The sequence below is a fragment of the Lipotes vexillifer genome, unplaced genomic scaffold (assembly GCF_000442215.2).
Source record: "Lipotes vexillifer unplaced genomic scaffold, Lipotes_vexillifer_v1.1 scaffold717, whole genome shotgun sequence".
Classification (NCBI taxonomy): Eukaryota; Metazoa; Chordata; class Mammalia; order Artiodactyla; family Lipotidae; genus Lipotes; species Lipotes vexillifer.
The window spans coordinates 567,805-586,786 of record NW_006798707.1 but is presented as its reverse complement, the minus strand read 5'-3'; the positions used below and the strand labels follow the sequence as shown (position 1 = coordinate 586,786).

Genomic DNA, 18,982 nt, shown 5'->3' with positions numbered 1-18,982 from the left:
AACAGTAGAACGATGAGGCTTCTAGAAGAAAACATGGAAGAATATCTTTATAAAGTTGGAGTAGACCAAGATTAAACAGGAAACGAAAAGAACTATCATTGAAAAAAAATGATTGATAAGGTGCAGGACAGGGGCCCCTCCTGCCCAGGTCTTAGGACAGAACTGGTTGTTAATACCTTGATATTGAGAAAGGTAGCATTTTCTTTATACATTTCTCTTCAATGGCAACACTCTTCGTGATTTAAGTCCTAAGTGAAAGGAACCTGGGAAAGCTACTGATGAAAACAACATTCTCTCTCTGGTTTTACACTCAATTTTACACTCTAAAATTGAAAATATACTGAACTGTGTATCAGTATTTTCAGGATTATAGCAGTATCTACTACAACAGTATTTTCAATATTATATATAATACCCTTTTTATCCTACACAGAAACACTCAGAGATCACCAACCTTTAGATGAAGCACCCTAAGTATAAAGAGGTGATCTGGAACAAGAACCCATAATAGTTCAATATTCTTTCCACTACAATAAAATATTTTATCCTTGATCCAGTACGGCACAGGTTAGTCAATTATTGCTAGATACCTCTATGCTCTATAATAATATTTCAGTAATTTGAATATTTTTTTCTCCCAGTAAATACACTTCAATTTCTGCTAGCAGTGATCTCTTCTCCACTTTTATAAATCCCATTTAACTTTTCTAAGACCCAGCTCAAACCCCACTTTCTCCGTGGAACCTTCCCTGACCAGGCCGTCTGGGTGAGCTCTTTCCCATATCTCAACGCCCACGGTGTCACTGTGCGTGCAATTAATTAAGTAAACGCGGCAGTGTGCCACTTCCGGCGCGCTGCTTTGAACTACTGTTTATCCCTCCTGCGCCTCTCGCTCCAAGTCCTTTATTCATGTCTCAGGAGCCCTTGTCATCGCCACGGGAGAGCGATCAAAGACTTCCTTTTAGAGTTTATTGGGTACAAGCTGTGCCCTACTCCACAGCTACACCAAGAGGCCCTCGCTCTCCTAGAACTTACAGTTCCACTGGGGACACCGCACGCACACACATCTTCGAAAAGTCATACAAGGCAGAAAAGTATCTAAAATGAAACGAAGTATCTAAAAGTATCTAAAATGAAATGAAACAGACGGGAAGTCAAAGGGTTCAACCTGCGCCGCGGAGGAATTCGTGGAGGAGTTGGGAAGTGAGATGGTCTTGAGGTCTGCGAAGGTAGCCTGAGGAAAGGAGAGGGGAAAGGGGGAGGGGAGAGGACAGGAGCGGAGAAGCAGCGAGGAGCGAGGCTTGGCATTGCAGACCGCCAAAGGCACAGCGCAGGAAGAGCACAGCCCCAGTCCTACAAGACATTCGCGACCCAGTTACTCCCCAGTTCCTACCAGTCTGCTTTCTTCTTTCTGTCTGTAGCTCTTGCTTTGATCTTCCTCACTCTCCTTCCCGTCTAAATATTCTCCAAGCGCTTCCCTGTGATGGAAAAAAGTAGAGAAACTGAAGTTACTTCTAGTACTTAGAGTCTATATTATAAAATTTCATAGTACATCACAGTATATACAAAAATATATTCTATATGGATAAAAATTTGAATACTAAAAAAACACAATCGTAAAGACACTAGAATTAAATACAGGACAGAACCTCTATTAGAGTAAGATCAAAGTTAGAAAAAAGAAAAAAGAGTGAAAGGTTTTACTTCCTAAAATTTAAACATTTTGGGAGTTCCCTGGTGGTCCAATGGTTAGGACTCAGCCCTTTCACTGCCTTGGGCTGGAGTTCAATCCCTGGTGGGGGAACTAAGATCCCACAAGCCACGTGTTGTGGCCAAAAAACATTAAACATTTTATCCTTGAAAGTCAGGGATAAACTGGTAAAAGATATTTGACAAACTTCTGCTCTAAAATAGAATGGGATCCTTCAGATCCGTACAGAAAAGACAAAATACCATTAACACAACATTGTAAATCAACTATACTTAAATTTTAAAAAGTTAAATTTTTTAAAAGACAAAATAGGAAAATTGGCAAAGGGTGTGAACAAGCAGTTTACAGAAGAAATTCAAATGGCAAATAGACATTTGAAGATATGTTCAACTTCACATATAACCAGAGAAATGAAATTGAAAACCCTATGAGGTATCCTCATTCTCCTATCAAGAGAAAAGATTTAAAAGTTGATAGTATCTGGCGGGGCAGAGGCTGTGAGTGACCATTGATTCATACTCCATGGGTGGGAATGTGAAGGGTCACAACCCATCCAAAAGGCAATTTGGCAAGACTTTTCCAAATCTTACACGGGCCTCCCATCTGACTGAACCTTTACGAACTTTCCACAGAAAGCTTTCACAAGTTCAAAAAGAAATATGCACAAGAATGATTACTGCAGCACTCTCTCTACTAGCAGAAATGTGGAAACATTCTACATACATATTAATAGTTGCCTGTTTAAATAACTTGTGAGGCAACAATACAAGAAAATATATTGTAGCCTATTAAAAAAAAATGATGTGCTATCTAGCAGCACAGAAAGATGTCCACAATATGTAAGTAAAAAGAGCCAGCTGTAGAGCAATATATAAAGTATAATATAGATTTTCTTCTTAAAATAGGCTTATATACATATGCACAGGAAAAATCTTGGAAGAATTTATGACAAACAGATGACAGTAATTATTTAAGGAAAGAGAACTTTACTGAGGACTTATAGTTTCTACATTTTTCTATTGCATGAATTTTATAAATAGCACATATGTGTGTATGTGTTAATCAGAAAATAAGACCAAAGATGACGGGGGAAAGATAAAGTTCCAGATTCTGGGCTTCTTTGGGGGAGGCATGGGGGAATGACCCCACCAATACCCACCCCACTTACATCGTGGAGGTCCACTGTCTCCTCTGGCACACAGCGGCCATGAGGATTCCCAGTTCTGCCTTAAGAAAAATGAAACCATCATCTCATGACTTCAACCATGGTGAAACAAGCAGATCCCTTTCTTGACTCTTCTTTCTTTCTTGACTTTGTCTCTCCCTGACTTCCATCTCCCTTCCCTTTGTTCAAAGGTCAGCACAGCCCTACATCGTGCTACACCATTTTTGAGAGCTGGAATTGAGTTAGCACCCCTCACCCCACTCCCAATCCAACTGAAACTCTTTTTTCTTGTCATTTCATTCACTTCCGTACTCTTATTGAACCTACTCATTGCCCTTACGGAGAAAACCATTTGTTTCATTCTACTCAGGGCTTCAGATATTGTCAGGCTAATGGTGTTCTCATTACCATCCAAAACACACTCAATTCACCGGACTTTCTACTTTGACCACCAATTAATTACCACCTCTGTCTAAATAATCCTTCCAATTACTTCCTGGAGCAAAGACCTGTGCTACGCATTCTTATCATCTAGTTTCAGCTTTAATCCCATTGCTGCCTTTTACTTATCATTTCTGACTGCCTAGCGCCACACTGTCCAATATGATAGCCACTAACCACATGTGGCTATTGAGCACTTGAAATGTGGCTGATCCAAACTGAAATGTGCTATGAGTGTAAAATATGGACTAGATGGATTTTGAAGACTTTCAATAAAAAAATGCAAAAGGTCTCAATATGATTTATACTGATTACATGTTAAAATAATATTTTTATATAGTGAGTTCAACAAAATAAATTACAAAATTTAATTTCACCTGTTCCATTTTTTTAATGTGGATGCTAATTTACGTATTGTGTTTCTCTTGGTCGGCGCTGACCTATCATATTCCCTAAAGTTGCCATCCCAGACTTCTCTCTCCTCAGGTTTGAGCTGGATCCCTCTTTTGGGAAACTGCCTCCCCACCACTGCCACCCATATGGTCTCAATGGGAGCTGCCATCTTGAATAACCATACCTCCAGACAAGTCATAGTCCTTTCTCAGGACTTAAAAAATTGAAACGTAATTGCTTGTTTGGCTGGGTTTAGAGCTCCAGGTTGAAAACCGTTTTTCTTTAGAACTTTGAGGGCATTGCTCATTGTCTTCTGGTGTCCACTGTGGCTATTTACGAAACCAGATGTCATCCTGTTTCTTAATCCTTTCTTTGTATGTGAGAGTTGTCATTACTGTTGTCATCGCTGTTCACTCTGGAAGCTTGTAGGACCCTTCTTTTGGGTCTTGGTGTTCTGAACATGCTCAGTGGTGTGCCTGGGGTGGGTCTACTTTCATTCATTGTGCTGTCAGGTGGCCCCTTTCAACCAGGGAACTCAGGATCTTCAGTTCCGAGAAATGTTCTTGAATTCTTTCAGTGATCATTTCCACCCTTCTGTTAACTCTCTCTTTCTGGATCTAGAAAGCAGATACTAGAGCTCCTGGACTAGTCCTGTATTTTTTTTTTTTTTTTTTTTTTTTTTGCGGTACGCAGGCCTCTCACTGTTGTGGCCTCTCCCGTTGTGGAGCACAGGCTCCAGACGCGCAGGCTCAGCGGCCATGGCTCACGGGCCCAGCCGCTCCGCGGCATGTGGGATCCTCCCAGACCGGGGCACGAACCCGTGTCCCCTGTATCGGCAGGTGGACTCTCAACCACTGCGCCACCAGGGAAGCCCTAGTCCTCTAATTTTTAAAAAATCTTTTTCTCTACTAGTTTCTATCTTTTTTCCTTTTCGTTCTATCGCCCAGATAATTCCATTACCTTTACTTCCCAACCCTTCTACTGTTTCCCATTTTGACATTATTTTTAATTTCCAAGAGCTCTGTTTTGATCTCTAGATTATTTTAATAGCATCCTATTCTTGTTTCGTGTTTGCAATTATCTTTTCTTTTTTCTCTGAGGATCCTTTTTTTAAAAAAATTTATTTATTTTTGGCTGCGTAGGGTCTTCATTGTGGTGTGCGGGCTTCTCATTGCAGTGGCTTCTCTTGTTGCGGAGCACAGGCTCTTTCTAGGTGCGCGGGCTTCAGTAGTCGTGGTGCATGGGCTCTAGAGTAGTTGTGGCACACAGGCTTAGTTGCTCCACGGCATGTGGGATCTTCTCGGACCAGGGATCAAACCCGTGTCTCTAGGTAAATGCATGTGTTCTATCCACCATCTTGACTCAGAAGTGACATCTCTCAGGAATTGGAAATGTCAACTGAAAAACTAGAGATTGAGAGTTTTGGGTGCTTTAGCCATTAATCTTATTCTTTATCTTCATATGACATTTAATTCTGTTAACAGCTTCCCCTCTAAAATTATACCTCAATGACCCACCAAGATCTAGGCAGTTAGGGCAGTGGGCACCATAGGCAATCAAGGAGCCCAAGGCTAATTTTAAAACAACACAACTGACTAAAGTCAGTCTTTGTTTTATTATCACCCTGTGCCAGCAACAAAACAATTCATAAAACACTTCTTTCTGAAAAATGTTTTGTTAATCTAAGTTCCAAAAAATTCCTGCAGTACTGTTGATTTTTAAATCTTTTTTTTTTTTAATTTATGTGGGTTTAAAAATTTTTTTTATTTATTTTTGGCTGCGTTGGGTCTTAGTTGCTGCACTCGGGCTTTCTCTAGTTGCGGCGAGCAGTGGCTTCTCTTGTTGCAGGGCACAGGCTTTAGGAGTGCGGGCTTCAGTAGTTGTGGCATGTGGGCTTAGTAGTTGCAGCACGTGGGCTCTAGAGCACAGGCCCAGTAGTTGTGGCGCATGGGCTCAGTTGCTCTGCAGCATGTGGGATCTTTGCGGACCAGGGATTGGACCCGTGTCCCCCGCATTGGCAGGCGGATTCTTAACCACTGTGCCACCAGGGAAATCCCTACTATTGTTTTTTAATAATATATATGTAAGCATCAGTATAGCACCTTTCTATTTCTTATCCTTGAAGGAGGAAGTTAATTTGTAGAACTTGCAATTATACGGTTGGTCTCTGACACACAGACTCAGCTACGCGCATGTGTTTTGAGAGCACATTTGAAATGGTTCAGAACTGTCCCAGCTCACTTCAGTGCAGGGCACGTCCACAACCCCCCAGGTACCACAACTCGTTCTCTAAGTCTTGTGAATTCACTCCTTTGGGAACATTTCTTCATATGCTTTTTTTCTTCCTTTTTTTCCCCAAACACATGTAATTTTTCTTTTGGCCATGCTGTGGGATCTTAGTTCCCCAACCAGGGATCGAACCCAGGCCCTCGGCAGTGAAAGAGCAGAGTCCTAACCACTAGACCACCAGGGAATTCCCCACATGTAATTTAAGAGTATTCATTGGGACTTCCCTGGGGGGACGGGGGTAAAGAATCCACCTGCCAATGCAGGGGACATGGGTTCGAGCCCTGGTCCGCGAAGATCCCACATGCGGCAGAGCAACTAAGCCCGTGCGCCACAACTGCTGGGCCTGTGCTCTAGAGCCCGCCAGCCACAGCTACTAAAGCCCACGTGCCTAGAGCCTGAGCTCTGCAGCAAGAGAAGTCACCACAATGAGAAGCCTGCTCACCGCAACAAAGACCCAATGCAGCCAAAAATAAATAAATAAATTTTAAAAACATATATAGAAGTATTCATCCATTACTTCTTTCTCATTTTGTATTGTAAATTTTATTTTTATTTTTCAAAAATTACCGGCATGGTAATATAACAAAGTTCAATAAAAGAAAAAGTTCATTGTCTTCTTTTCTTTTCAGGCTACTGTTATTATCTGTGTTTTAGAAGTTACCTGCTCCAGGCGTCAAATTCATTAGGTACGCTACTGCACCTCACTTATTTGTTTTTCTACCAGCCTCAACTGGCCATTCTATCTTATTCTCCTTGTCAGAATTTCCTCTTCCATCAACTTCTAAATGCTGGGCTTTCTTAGGACTTAGCCATGAACACTTTTCTCATCCCTTTTTAATCCTCTTTCCCAGTGTAATTTAATTCATTCCTATGGTTTAAAATACAATCATAACACTGCTGACTCTCTGCACTGGTCCCTCTAATCCAGATCTCTTCTGTGTTAAGACCCATACCCAACTGCCTGGTGGACATCTCAATTTTAATGTCTTACAAAATTCGACTTCCCTTAATATGGACAAAACCAAACCTTTGATTTTCAACTCCTGCCTTACTGCTCCCGTCACTGTCTTCACCATCTCAATAAAAGGTACTGCCATCTATCTACCCAGCTGTTCAAGCCATTCTAGCTTTTCCCCTGCATTTCATCAGCATGTCCAATCAATCAGTAAATCTAGTCAATTTCAATTCCAAACTATGTCTGGAGAGCATGTCTGCTTTATCTCCAAACCAGTGCCACTAACTAGTTCAGACCAACTGCATCTCTCACCTGGACAAATACAACTGCTTCCTAACTGGACTCCTTACTTTCACTTCTGGCTCCCCCAAACCATTCCCCAAAGAGCAACCAGACTGATCTTAACATACTTAGAAATTTGAGAAATTCTCACACTAGGTCCTTGGCCTGTGGGTAAGAGCTATCACCATGTGGAAGGTCAAATGGACACTCCGAAACTTCGCCCGAGTGCATAAAAAAGCACTATTGTCAACTGGGGGAGATGGTGGGGATTAGTGTCACCCTTAGGGATCTCAAGGATTTGGGAGTGGTGGTGCCTATCAAATCTCCATTTAATTCACTTGTCTGGTCCCTGCAAAAACTGGATGGATCCAAGATAATAACTGTCAATTACTGCAAGCTCAACCAAGCAGCAGTCCTAATCGCAGCTGACATGCAGGTCGGGTGTCTTTGCTAGAGCAGGTTACTGTGGCCTTAGGGACATGGAATGTAGCCACTGATTGGGCCAAATGCATTATTTTCTACATCAGTCAGGAAAAAGGATCAGGAAGTTCACATTTATGTGGAACAGATAATGTATACTCACATAGACCTCTCACTCACAGAGCCATGTTAACTCTCCTGATCTGTCAAAATATAGTCTGAATAGATCAGGACCATCTGAATATCCCACAGAACATCACATTGATCTATACATCAGGGTTGGCAAACATTGGCCTATGGGTCAATCTGACCCGCCTGTTTTTGTATGGGTCAAATCTGACCCACCTGTTTTTGTATGGCTCACAAGTGAAGAATGATTTTTACATTTTCAAAATTTTTTTTTTTTAAAGATCAGGATGAATAGGCAGAGAGCAGAGGATTTTTAGGGCACTGAAACTATTCATACAATACTGTAATGGTGGAAACATGTCATTATATATCTATCAAGAGCCATCAATTGTAGCAAATGTACCACTCTGGTGGGGAAGGTTGATAGTGGAGGAGGTTATACATGTGTAGGGCTAGGGGGTATATGGGAAATCTCTGTACTTTCCACTCAGTTTTTCTGTGAACCTAAAACTGCTCTAAAATATGAAATTTATTAATTTAGAAAAAAAGATCTAAATATGAGGGATATTTTGTGACACATGAACATTATATGAAATTCAGATTTCAGTGCTCTTTAGTAAAGTTTTATTGGAACCCAGCCACATCACTTTAGGGCCCTTGTGTCCAAAGGCCAGCAGACAAGAAGAGAAGTACCATCTTGGCAGGGCAGCTGACCCTGACCAGCAGGACAAAGTATAAGTGCTGTCACACTGAGAGGGTGTTCAGGGGGTCACGCAGGTTCCCCTTTGTACCCCCTTAAGACAAGGCCACTCCGTCTCTGCATGGACAGGTGCGGCAACCCCGGCCTGAGAACGGTGTGGTTATCAGCCTCAGAGCCTGCAGGAAAAGGGGTTTGTGTCACACACCCAGATAAGCCACTGAGGCCAGCAGAAGTGATAGCCGAGGTCCACTCCATAACTACTTGTGGAAGGAAGGCAGGCTGGGAGGAAGGAGGAAAGAAAGACCTCGGCGGGCAGGTCATGGAGCCCGCCTCTTCAGCGTATGGCCCACAGTGCCTGGCGCAGCAGGCTCTCAATGAATATGCTGGAAGGATTATGATTTCCGTCTTTGACTTTACTAGTGTGTTCAATGTTTTAATATCCCATGCTTTGTTTGAACCTTCTGGTAGAAATGTTTTCTATCTTATCAAGAAACAAGGCCGGCTCACACGTAGGGCACACCGCCCCCTCACCGCAGGGGCTCCGGCCCGGAGAAGGCACCCCCTCATCCCTGCACCGCGTCAACGCACCGTGGGCGCTCCTTGGCGGGACCCGCCCAAACCCAGCTCACCGCCTCCGAGCTTCCAGGCGCGCCGCGATGCGGAGGCGCCGGGCTTGGATCCGCTCCTGAGGGATATCAGAATGTATCGAGGGCCCGACAGTCGGAGTGGCTAAATGCTCCTTCTCCTTCTCCTCCAGGACCCTCAGGGATCCCGGCGGATTCATGGCAGGTGCCTCCCGCCCCCAGGCAGCTCTGCCTGGACCACCGCCGGACTACCGCCTTGCTGCGAACAACAAGCCGTTGCTAACAACAAGCCGTTGTCAGGGAAAAAGTCACCCAATCCGCAGCTGGCGTGGTTGCGCGCGCTTCCCCTCAGGCTCCGCCCACTGGTGTTCTGAAAGCTATATCCCAGCTTGGGGTTTTATTCCTTTCTCCTGCAATTAGGGTAATCCCCACGAAGGCCCGGGGGTATTAACGGAGGCTGGAAGATTTAAGAGCTGCACCAAGTTGTGATTCGTCACTTGCTGACCCTGACGATTGATTCTTCATTCATCAAATAAATATTCTTCAAAATCATATTCATCAAATATAATCGAGTGCCTACTCTATGCCAATCACTGTGCTAGCGCTGAGGATACAAGCGTTGTCCTTTCCTCATGGAGCGGATAGAATAGTACGATCGCTCGGAAAGTTTGAACTCAAGTATACTGTATCCATCTACTCATCGTCCATTCATTTTTGAGCTCCTATTGATACTTCGTGCATTCGGCCCCTATGTTCTCTAGAACATATCCATCAAGGAATTGTCTTCTGTAGCGGTTTTCAGTAGGGCTGAAACCTAGGACAATCCCACCATCACCACTTGCAATCACATACTTAGGAAAAGGAGAGCAGAAGAAAATGGTACGGAAGGCAGGGGTGGGGGGGAGTGAAAGTTAAGAGCACAGAAGCACCATTAAACTTTTGAGGAGTCCCTTAAGAGGCACTGTTTCCTGGGCGTTTTTGTGTGTGTGTCGCATTGCCAACGAAAAACTCATAGTGTTCTGACTGAGAATTAACATCCTTTCGAAAACAAGCTGGATAACATTTGGCAGAATCTTATCCCACTGGCCTGAGGTTAACTCGGGAAAGGGCACTGGAGTAGTAAGAAAATGCAGGTCCTAATCCTAGACCGGCCCTGCAACATTAGGTATGCCACAACTTCTTGACCGTTTTCTCAGCTGTACTGCCTGCCTACTCAAATCACAAGCAATTGTGAGGCCAAAGAAGATAATCGCGTTGTGAATAAGACCTACCCAGAGGCAAATGGAGTTTTCTATTTTCTTTTTTGCTTTCTTCATGAGCCTTTACTGGGTGTTCTGGGGGCAAGGGAGAGGTCCAGCCTCATAGAAATGAGAGGGGGTGGGTCTCAGGATAGACTCCGTGATGCTCTTGGAATAAGTCACGTCTTTACGTAGCCGCTGGGGGGGTCCTCTCTGGGTCTCTGGGGGTTCTGATTCCTCTCCCCACTTCAAGGGACCCTCTTGCCTTGGCTGCCCAGAGGAGCCTGGTCCAGGAGGGACTCCAACTGCAGATGGGGTGACTGGGCCTGGGGCTGGGGCAAGATTTGGGAGCCAGATGCCGCTTGGGGGTGGGGGGCCGGGGGAAAGAGATCGAAGAGAAGTTTTGGCCCTTCTGATTCTTGCTGGGGATGTCCAGCACCTTCCCCTCCACAGGCCATGCCTCACTCTTCCTTGGGGCCCTCCGGGGCTGGTATAGGGCACTGCTGTAGAGTGGATTCCCTGCGTCTCTGCTCCGGCAGCGGCGGCGGCCCCAGATCCCGGCGCCCAGAGCAAAAGCAGCCACGGCCACGGCCCCCGGTCACCAGCAGCGCGGAGAGCCCTGGGGGGGCCGTGGTGGTTTGTGGGCGGTCTGACTGGGGGCGGGGCACGGTGGGGGGAGGGCGGGGCTGGAGGTGGGATCGGAGTTTTCTTTTTTAAATTAATTTTTCCAAGTGTGCAAGTGGTAGGGAGATTTAGGAGTGCCAAAATCTTGGAGCAGTCAAGAGCCCAACACCTGTCTGGATCCTTGTCCCATATCTCGCTGGGGTGAGGAGTCTGGAGGGCGGGGGAGGGGAACGAGTTTTCTTCGGGCCTCAATCTCTCTCTCCTTTAGTTGTGACCTCCAGCTTTAACCTTCACTAGGGGCTGAGGAATCAGAGGCAAGATATAGTTCTGACCCCTAACTCCTCTAGGTCCTGGTTCATGTCTCCACCACCTGTGAGAAGAGACACAAGTACAAGCGTGTGTGCCTGTCTACGGCTGGGAGTAGGATGCCACGAGAAAGTCAGTGGGAATCGGCTGTCACACAAGAGATGGGAGAGAGAGCAAAGGTACCATAAAGACTCATAAAGAGCGATCAATAAGCTGCTTGGCCTAAAGCCAGACATTTTTTGTGATAAGGAATCTCCCTTTTTTGCTGTTTGAGCTTTTAAGCCTCATGCCTTTTTCCCCCTTTGCTCCACATCTGGGCAGCTGACTTAAAAAAAAAAACAAAAAAAAACCCTGGGTGCTCTCTCCTTTGGTGGGAGGTTCTTACTGTGTGTGCTGGGTCCCCTCATCCTGGCCCTACCTCCCAACCATAACAATACCCCAGGCCAGCCTCCTTTCCTGGCTCTCTCCAGACATTTCCCAGCCAGCTGGGAGGTCTTTGCTGCTGTCACGGACAGCCTCAATTATATAACTAACGAACCTTTTTCATAGGTGTGGAAAAAAAGACACTCTCCTTCACTGCTGGAAAGACACCCTTTAGGAAGACAGTTTGCCAGTAGCAATAGTTTAAATAAGCATATGCACTGAGTAGGCAATCCCACTTAAAAGAATTATCCTTGAGAGATAATAGGTCTAGGCTATAGCCCCATGGGGCCAAAATTACATCAGTAATTTTTTAAAGTTTATCAGTAGCTAAACCCAAGCTGGTTACCCCTGCTGAGTGTCAGGCCGGTGCTAGGTGTTTGAGGTTTGCATTTAGAAGGGAGGGGATAACTGCTACTGCGACCAAGAAGTTCGGAGAGCAGGGGATTAAGAGCACATTAAGCCAGAGAATTAGCCTGGGTTAAAATATGGGACATTTCCTCCCTCACCTTCTTTAAACCTGTTACAGAAAAAAAAATTTAAATGCCCACTGCCGGAACTGGGAGATCAATTCTGATGTTAAAAAAAATAGGAAATATTCTCCTCAGAAGCCATGTTAGAAAATATGAGTTTTTATAAGAGCTTATGGTTTGTTCATATACTAAAGTTTAGGTGTATTAAGTGTGGGTTATTAAGTTCTTGTGGAATTAGCCTGGGAAATTAACAGCATACATTAATGCTCTTTCTATGGGAAGATGTTTTTGAGTATGAAACCACCACCTTACAAGCTAATATAAGTGTGACCCAGTTATTGTGAGAACAATAAATATTGCCCAGTACCCAGTTCTGGGAGAGTCAAGAGCAGTATATTATGAAAAGCTGTCACTGCCATGTTCCTAGTACTCTGCTCTCTGAAACAAGTCACAGGACTACAGAACACCCAGGAGCTGATCAAACAAAACAAAACAAAACCTTTTAATGTTTTGCTTTAAATTAACCAATGATTCTCTGAGACAAGTGACTGGACGTTATTCTTTTCCCCACAGCTCCCCTCCCCTTTTGCACCTACCAAGGAAAAACAAAGAAGACGATCTGAAAACCATTAAAAGGATTTAAAAATCATTTTCTCTTTACTTTTATTACAATAAATATTTATCAGTAACAGAATTAAACAATTTTAAGTTAAAACCTACTGCATTACTTTTGTGTTTCACAGCAGCAGAAATAAACACAAATCCAGTTGAAAGGGCAAGGCTTCCAGAATCCAGTGGCAAGAAACAGTCAAGGTCTTGATTATGTGGGCTAGCAACAGGATCACCGATGACACAATACTAATGGTGAAATGCACAGTTGTACTCTATTTGCACATCGAATTATCTAAGACTTCACAACATTCCAGCTAAGGAATTTAAGCAAACTGTGAAGCCCCATTTCCCGTAAGAGCTAGATTTTTCCCCCCATCAAGCCCAAGGGCACAACTGCTCCAGGAGCTGCCCTCTGGCCAGGAATGGGCCCCATCATCATTCAGACCCAGAAGCCTCAACTCTGGTGGAAGCAACCGTCTTTCTCAAAAGCTTTCTGGCTCACACAATCCCTGGTGAAAGGGAAGGGGAAAGTGACATATGTCAAGGGCCTTTCTTGGGGACTCAGATGAGTGGAAAGTAGGAAAGGCTATGGCTCCAGATAAGGAAGAGGCTTCACAGAGTTATGGGCTACATGCAGATTTAGTCAACATGAAGAAACGTTCTACTGAAGGCTTTACCATCTTGCTGATAATCAAGAGTAGACTGCATGTATATACGAATATATCATACATATATGTGCACAGAGAATATGTGTACATATTAAATATGCATATATACACACACCACACATAACCAGATAAAATAAATGCTACATTATTTGCTATGAACACAGCAAGTGCTAGACAGACCAGTTACTAACATGTTCAATTAAACTACTTGAAAGGGGAAATAAGACTTTGCACTCCTTTCATCATCTCTAATATATTCCACTTGTAGCACACACATTCCAGTTACTTAAGTGGTATTTTTTCTAGGTACCTGAGAAGGGATGGAATCAGAATACTACAGAAAGCAACCTGCAACAGGACCAAGCTAAACAAATCAATAATTAATTCCGCCAGGATTCCTGCCGCCTATTCTTAGTCACAGGGCATGAAACCTTACTCAGAAAAGGATCGATTTCATTTCCTACAACTGGCTACAAACTTAATCTATTCTGTTAGATGGGAAGGGAAAGGGAGAAGGCAGGCAGCAGGGAGTTTACACCTCAGCAGTTGTTCGCTGCCTTCCCCTTTACCCACAGGAAATGCTACTTTAAAAAACAAAACTGAAATTTGGAGTTTAATACTGAATTCTGCTTTCTTGGCACATTCCAGAAAGAGGAAATGATTACACGTAGCTGGGTCTTTGTCTCCTGAATGGCTGCTCTAATGGGATAAGTTATATAAACAAAATAACCTAAAAAAAAAAGTTCATAAGTCTGATACTGAATGATACCAGTAATTCAAACAGATTCATAATGCAGCATTCATAGATCTCGTAAAATAAAACAGGATCCTCCTATAACCTGATTAGTAACATCAAGTACTAAACTAAACATGCTTCTGGCCAAGAACTTACTCTTCAGAGATTAAAAAGTGCTTCTCAAGAATATCAGAATCTAGAATTCATGGTAAATTGTCTATGTTTCAATAAAAAGCCAGAATCAATTCCTATTCTAATTATTACCCACAGAAACTTCTCAAGAGAAGCCCTTAGCCTAAGAGCCATAAGGCATCCACAGCATTTAGCCCCTCCTTGCATCTTCACTACTGTCTCTAATTACAATGTAGCATTAGATACACCATGGCCATGATCCAATTCACATGCTTTCAAAATAACACTCCTCTGATTGAACCTAGCTTTCTAAGAATGATTCTATGGAGAGCAAGACAATGTTAATGGCCTGTGGGAGACAATACTTCTGTTGTGTCCAAATGGACTCTCCTCAAGACAAGGCTTTGTTAAATTATTCTAGAATCACGCCATGTGCCATTTGCCAATTCTGGGGACCAGGCCTTTCGGACCAAATGCAACACAACCCCCTCACTGAGGCCACCTGTGAAAATGGCTACAAACGGCAAAACTTCTTTTGCTACCCAAAATATTAGCTCATTTAAGATCTGTCTGTAAGAAGAGCAGGTCTCTGCTTAAAAACAATCAGCTAGATTACTATCTCTTGCATTTTTATTAAAAAGGAAAGCATTACTAGCATGTTTAAAAGGTTACGTTTATTTTGCACTGGAGAAAACCTGGAAATAAATTAGCCAGTAAATCCAATTCCCATGGCTTCACACAAAGGAAAAAGTAAACACATTGCCACTTTCTCTGGAAAAGTTAGACAACCATGATTTACCATATACCCTAAAGTAACTGCCTGCCAATAAGTCAGTCATTTGCACCACTGTCAAAGATGAAAAGTAAAATACACAGATCACATGGTTTACATAATTAATAAAAGAAAATCAGAAATTTACTTAAGCTTCCTAAAATGTACAGGGCATCACACTTTCAAGTTTCACAGTGATTAATTTAACACCATTTTACTGTTAAAACTGTCACTTAAAGTGTACATGTCAAAGTGCTTCAAATGCAGCATACTAGTTAAAATTCTTCCCGGAAGGTTCAAGTACTGGCAGCTCACTTAAGGTTATTCACCCACAGGGTGTTCAAGAATGGGCACGCTGCCTTACAAGGACACCTCATAGGACAAAGAAAATTCTAGTCTGACTTCACAAATTTCCATAGAGTGCTCAGGCAAGTCCAGAACTGAGGTCAAGATAAAGGCCACTCTGAACGTAAGAATCAACACAATCAAAGATTTCTGTATCTGTTTTTGGCTTATTTGGGGACCGGACATCAAATGTTCTAGTCCATCAGGTTTACTTTGTTCCCTCTGGCATGTTCCCAGTCCTTGACTAGTCAAGAGAGATAAGGCAATCGAGGAGATGTGAATGTGGCGAGATCTAGGGGCGACAGAGCAAGTGGGCGTCTCTGTTCTAGACAGTGGCTAGTTAAAAACCCAGGTGAAGAATGAACAGGACGAGTTACAAATAGGCTTCTTGTTAAAATATAAAGGGGAAAAGTAGCCTTTGATTCAAACACCTTCAGATTATCTTTTTATCCTCGATAACTTAGAGAATCAAAGTCTGCTTTGGAAAGCAAGGTACATTCCAAATGTTTTTAGACTGACTACAAAATAAAATAATTCTTTGAAAACTGAACACTTAGGAGTCTTTCAAATTCACATTTGAACTTGAAGTTAGTAGAGGAATGACTAAGTTGTGACAATTTTAAACTGTGCACTGCAGTAGGATCACTGGGCACTAAAGTGATCTATTCTTCCCCTTAAAGTGGATACTATGCCTGCTTTCTCCTTTGCATGTTCCCCCAACGCCCAGGCTCTAGGTCATGACCAATATTCTTTTGGTAACTATTTAGAATTTGGGCAACCCTAGACATACACTCCTCTTCCCAACAGCTCTATATTTAAACAAATGAAATGTTGGTAATAGTACTATAACATTCTAGGCCATAAACAGCATTGAACCTTCTTTTTAAAATTACAATTAAAAGTAATTTAACCATGATATTATTAAAATGCCAGGGGAGACTATTTAGTTCTTTATGTGGAAGTTATTCACCCTATTACCCTTAAGACTAGAACCCATAAACTATGTCTATTACACATTAAGGGAGGAATGTTGGTTAAATTGTGGCAATTTTAAACTGTACGTTACACTAGGATCATGAATGCTACTGAAGGATCATAAAAGGCAGCATTAACATACTCAGGTATTTTTTAAGATTTTTCTATCCCATGCCCCCCTCAAATATAGGGGAATTACTTTCTGACAAGCATAAAGGACATTTTTCATACCATAACCTGAAAAGAAACTTCTTACAGCTCTAGGTAATTTTGGTCAGAAGAAACACAAAGCAAACCTCTGGCCTGGCTAAGGCATTCTATTCTGAAATGTACAGAAAACATGCATGTATGACCAATCATGCCACTGCTCCCCAAAAGGCAGCTCAGCGTATGCTGGGAGAAAGGCTGGGGTGTGAACGCACTCCAAAATATCATGCATAAGCCTAAAAGATACTTTATACTTCGGAAATGTTATGATAATTGGCAATGACGTAAATTCACAAGAGCTCTTTGTAATGGAGTCCTGCTTCGGCTGCTGTATCACTACATAACAAATGGGGGCTTTCATGACGCACTTCAAGACAGCAGACTAAACCAAGAAAAAGAGTCAACAGTACACTAAAGATTCACAAGTCCACAGTATTCTGAAACAGTTAATTACTCACTTCTCATCTTTTATCTTCTTGACAGCAATCTTTCATCAAACGATGCCAGTAAAACTGACTATAGCATAATTCTTAACCACCATTGGGAAATATGTCATAACATATAGGCACAAAACAATTTTCAAATAAACCTGATGCAACAGAAAAAGAGCAGAAACACACTTTGAGGTAAAACAGCCCCAAAATTACAGGACATGACCCTATGCCAGAAGTAAAGGGTTTTTTTTTTTTTTGTTGTTGTTTTTACTATACTGTACATGGTAAAGAAAGCCTGTGGTCCACATCTGTCATTTTATAAATATTTATCAGTTCTTTTATAATACAGATTAACCTCATTTTTGTATACAAGGTCAACAAAACAATAAAATGATTAGCTCAGAACCTTAAAACAAAGCTTTGTTCCAGGCCCAAATTAACACTTTATCCAGTTCAATTTTACAGATGACACAGAACAAGGTATACAAAAAATAGTTACTTTTACTTAATTAGTTCATTCTCTGACCGCCATGATGGCAATTTACTAGCAAACATGAAATCACTACCCATATTTCCCTTCATCAATTTCTCACCTATTTTCAGTGTTCATTTTTGTCTCAGAGAAAGTCACCAAATATACCTCAACCTTTACAATTTTTTAAAATGAGTACAGAACCATGTGTTAGCTCCTTGATGCCTCATTTCTAACAACCTGAATGACAATGATTAGACTTTACACATTTAAAAACTGAAATATCAATTACATAGTTATTTTTACAAAGCAGCAGACTAAAATCCAACAGAGGAATACACTATAATTAAATTTGACGATGGTCACATTCACAGATAAATAATGATTATGGATTTAATTACATATCAACACAGTGGTGCCTATTTTATCCAAGTGCAATCCATCCAAAAAAAAGGGTTTAAGATACACTCTTCATTCAAGCACAAACTTCATTCAGTGGAAAATAAAAGAAAATCAGCCAGTAAATTTCATCACCACCAAATTAAATGGAGACAAAATAAAAAAAGAAATAGAATATCCACATTCACGAAAAGGTGTGATCATAAAACAACCATATTAAAGTCAAAGAGATTTTTATGTTTGTCAGTAAACCTAAAAAATTACTCCAAGTCACATAAAGGGAGCACATACTCAGTAAGGCATATATATCAAAAATTTTCTTCAAGTGGGGAAGTGAGCAAGTTGGGGAAGAGAAAATTTCTATTTCTTTATCCTGTATGAAATAAAAAACACAGCACTCCCTTCCACAGAAAAAGACAGAGGGAGAGAGGAAGAACAAATTAAATCAGAAAACTAATTTCATAGTGAGGTGCATGAGATTCCTAACTCCTAAGAAAATTTTTCTTATAAGGAAGTTTATCTGTGTTCTTCACAAGTAATTATTGTAAGACTGGGACTGTCACATGCATTTATATGATCATAGTTCATAGGCACCAAATCTCGGCAACTTGCAGCTGAGGGGGAAAAAATGCCACATTTAAACAATGAACCATGCCAATGAGTGAGCTATAATTACAATCCATTCTCTACTAAGTCCCAAGAGAATATTTTTCTTTAAAAGAAAATTAAACCATTTATCAAGATCCGTTCCATAACAAAGAGAGCCAGAATACTAGAGAATCTAAATATATATATATATATATATTTTAGCTCTCTTAGCACATGAGGACAAAAGGCATTTCCATGGGAAAGAGAAACCAGTATTTGGCAACTGTATATTGTTTTGTAATCATTTGGCATCTCTTGCTGAAGGTGACTTGCTCTTATCTTTTGCCTATGTTGGATTTGGGCTATTGATAGATTCCATAGCTAAAGACCTACTACTAAGTACCAAATATGAAAACATACTGGGTCTTCTGAATGTTATCAGTGTTCCTAAACAAATTTGGGGGTTTTAAAAATAAAAACCAACGCATCTTTAACTCTGTATAAACCAAAAC

The 18,982-nt window shown here is 41.8% G+C and overlaps 1 protein-coding gene across 2 annotated transcripts in view; it reads right to left on the bottom strand.

Annotated features, from left to right (window-relative positions):
- DRC1 (dynein regulatory complex subunit 1) overlaps nt 1-9,269 on the bottom strand; it is a 47,741-nt gene extending 38,472 nt beyond the window's left edge. For both annotated transcript variants that reach the window (XM_007470801.1, XM_007470802.1), the window contains exons 1-2: nt 9,115-9,269; nt 1,394-1,478 (exon numbers count right to left, since the gene is read on the bottom strand). In XM_007470801.1, the coding sequence (XP_007470863.1) occupies nt 1,394-1,478; nt 9,115-9,269 (240 nt within the window). The remainder of the gene's footprint in view (nt 1-1,393; nt 1,479-9,114) is intronic.
- Between the last annotated feature and the right edge of the window lie 9,713 nt (nt 9,270-18,982).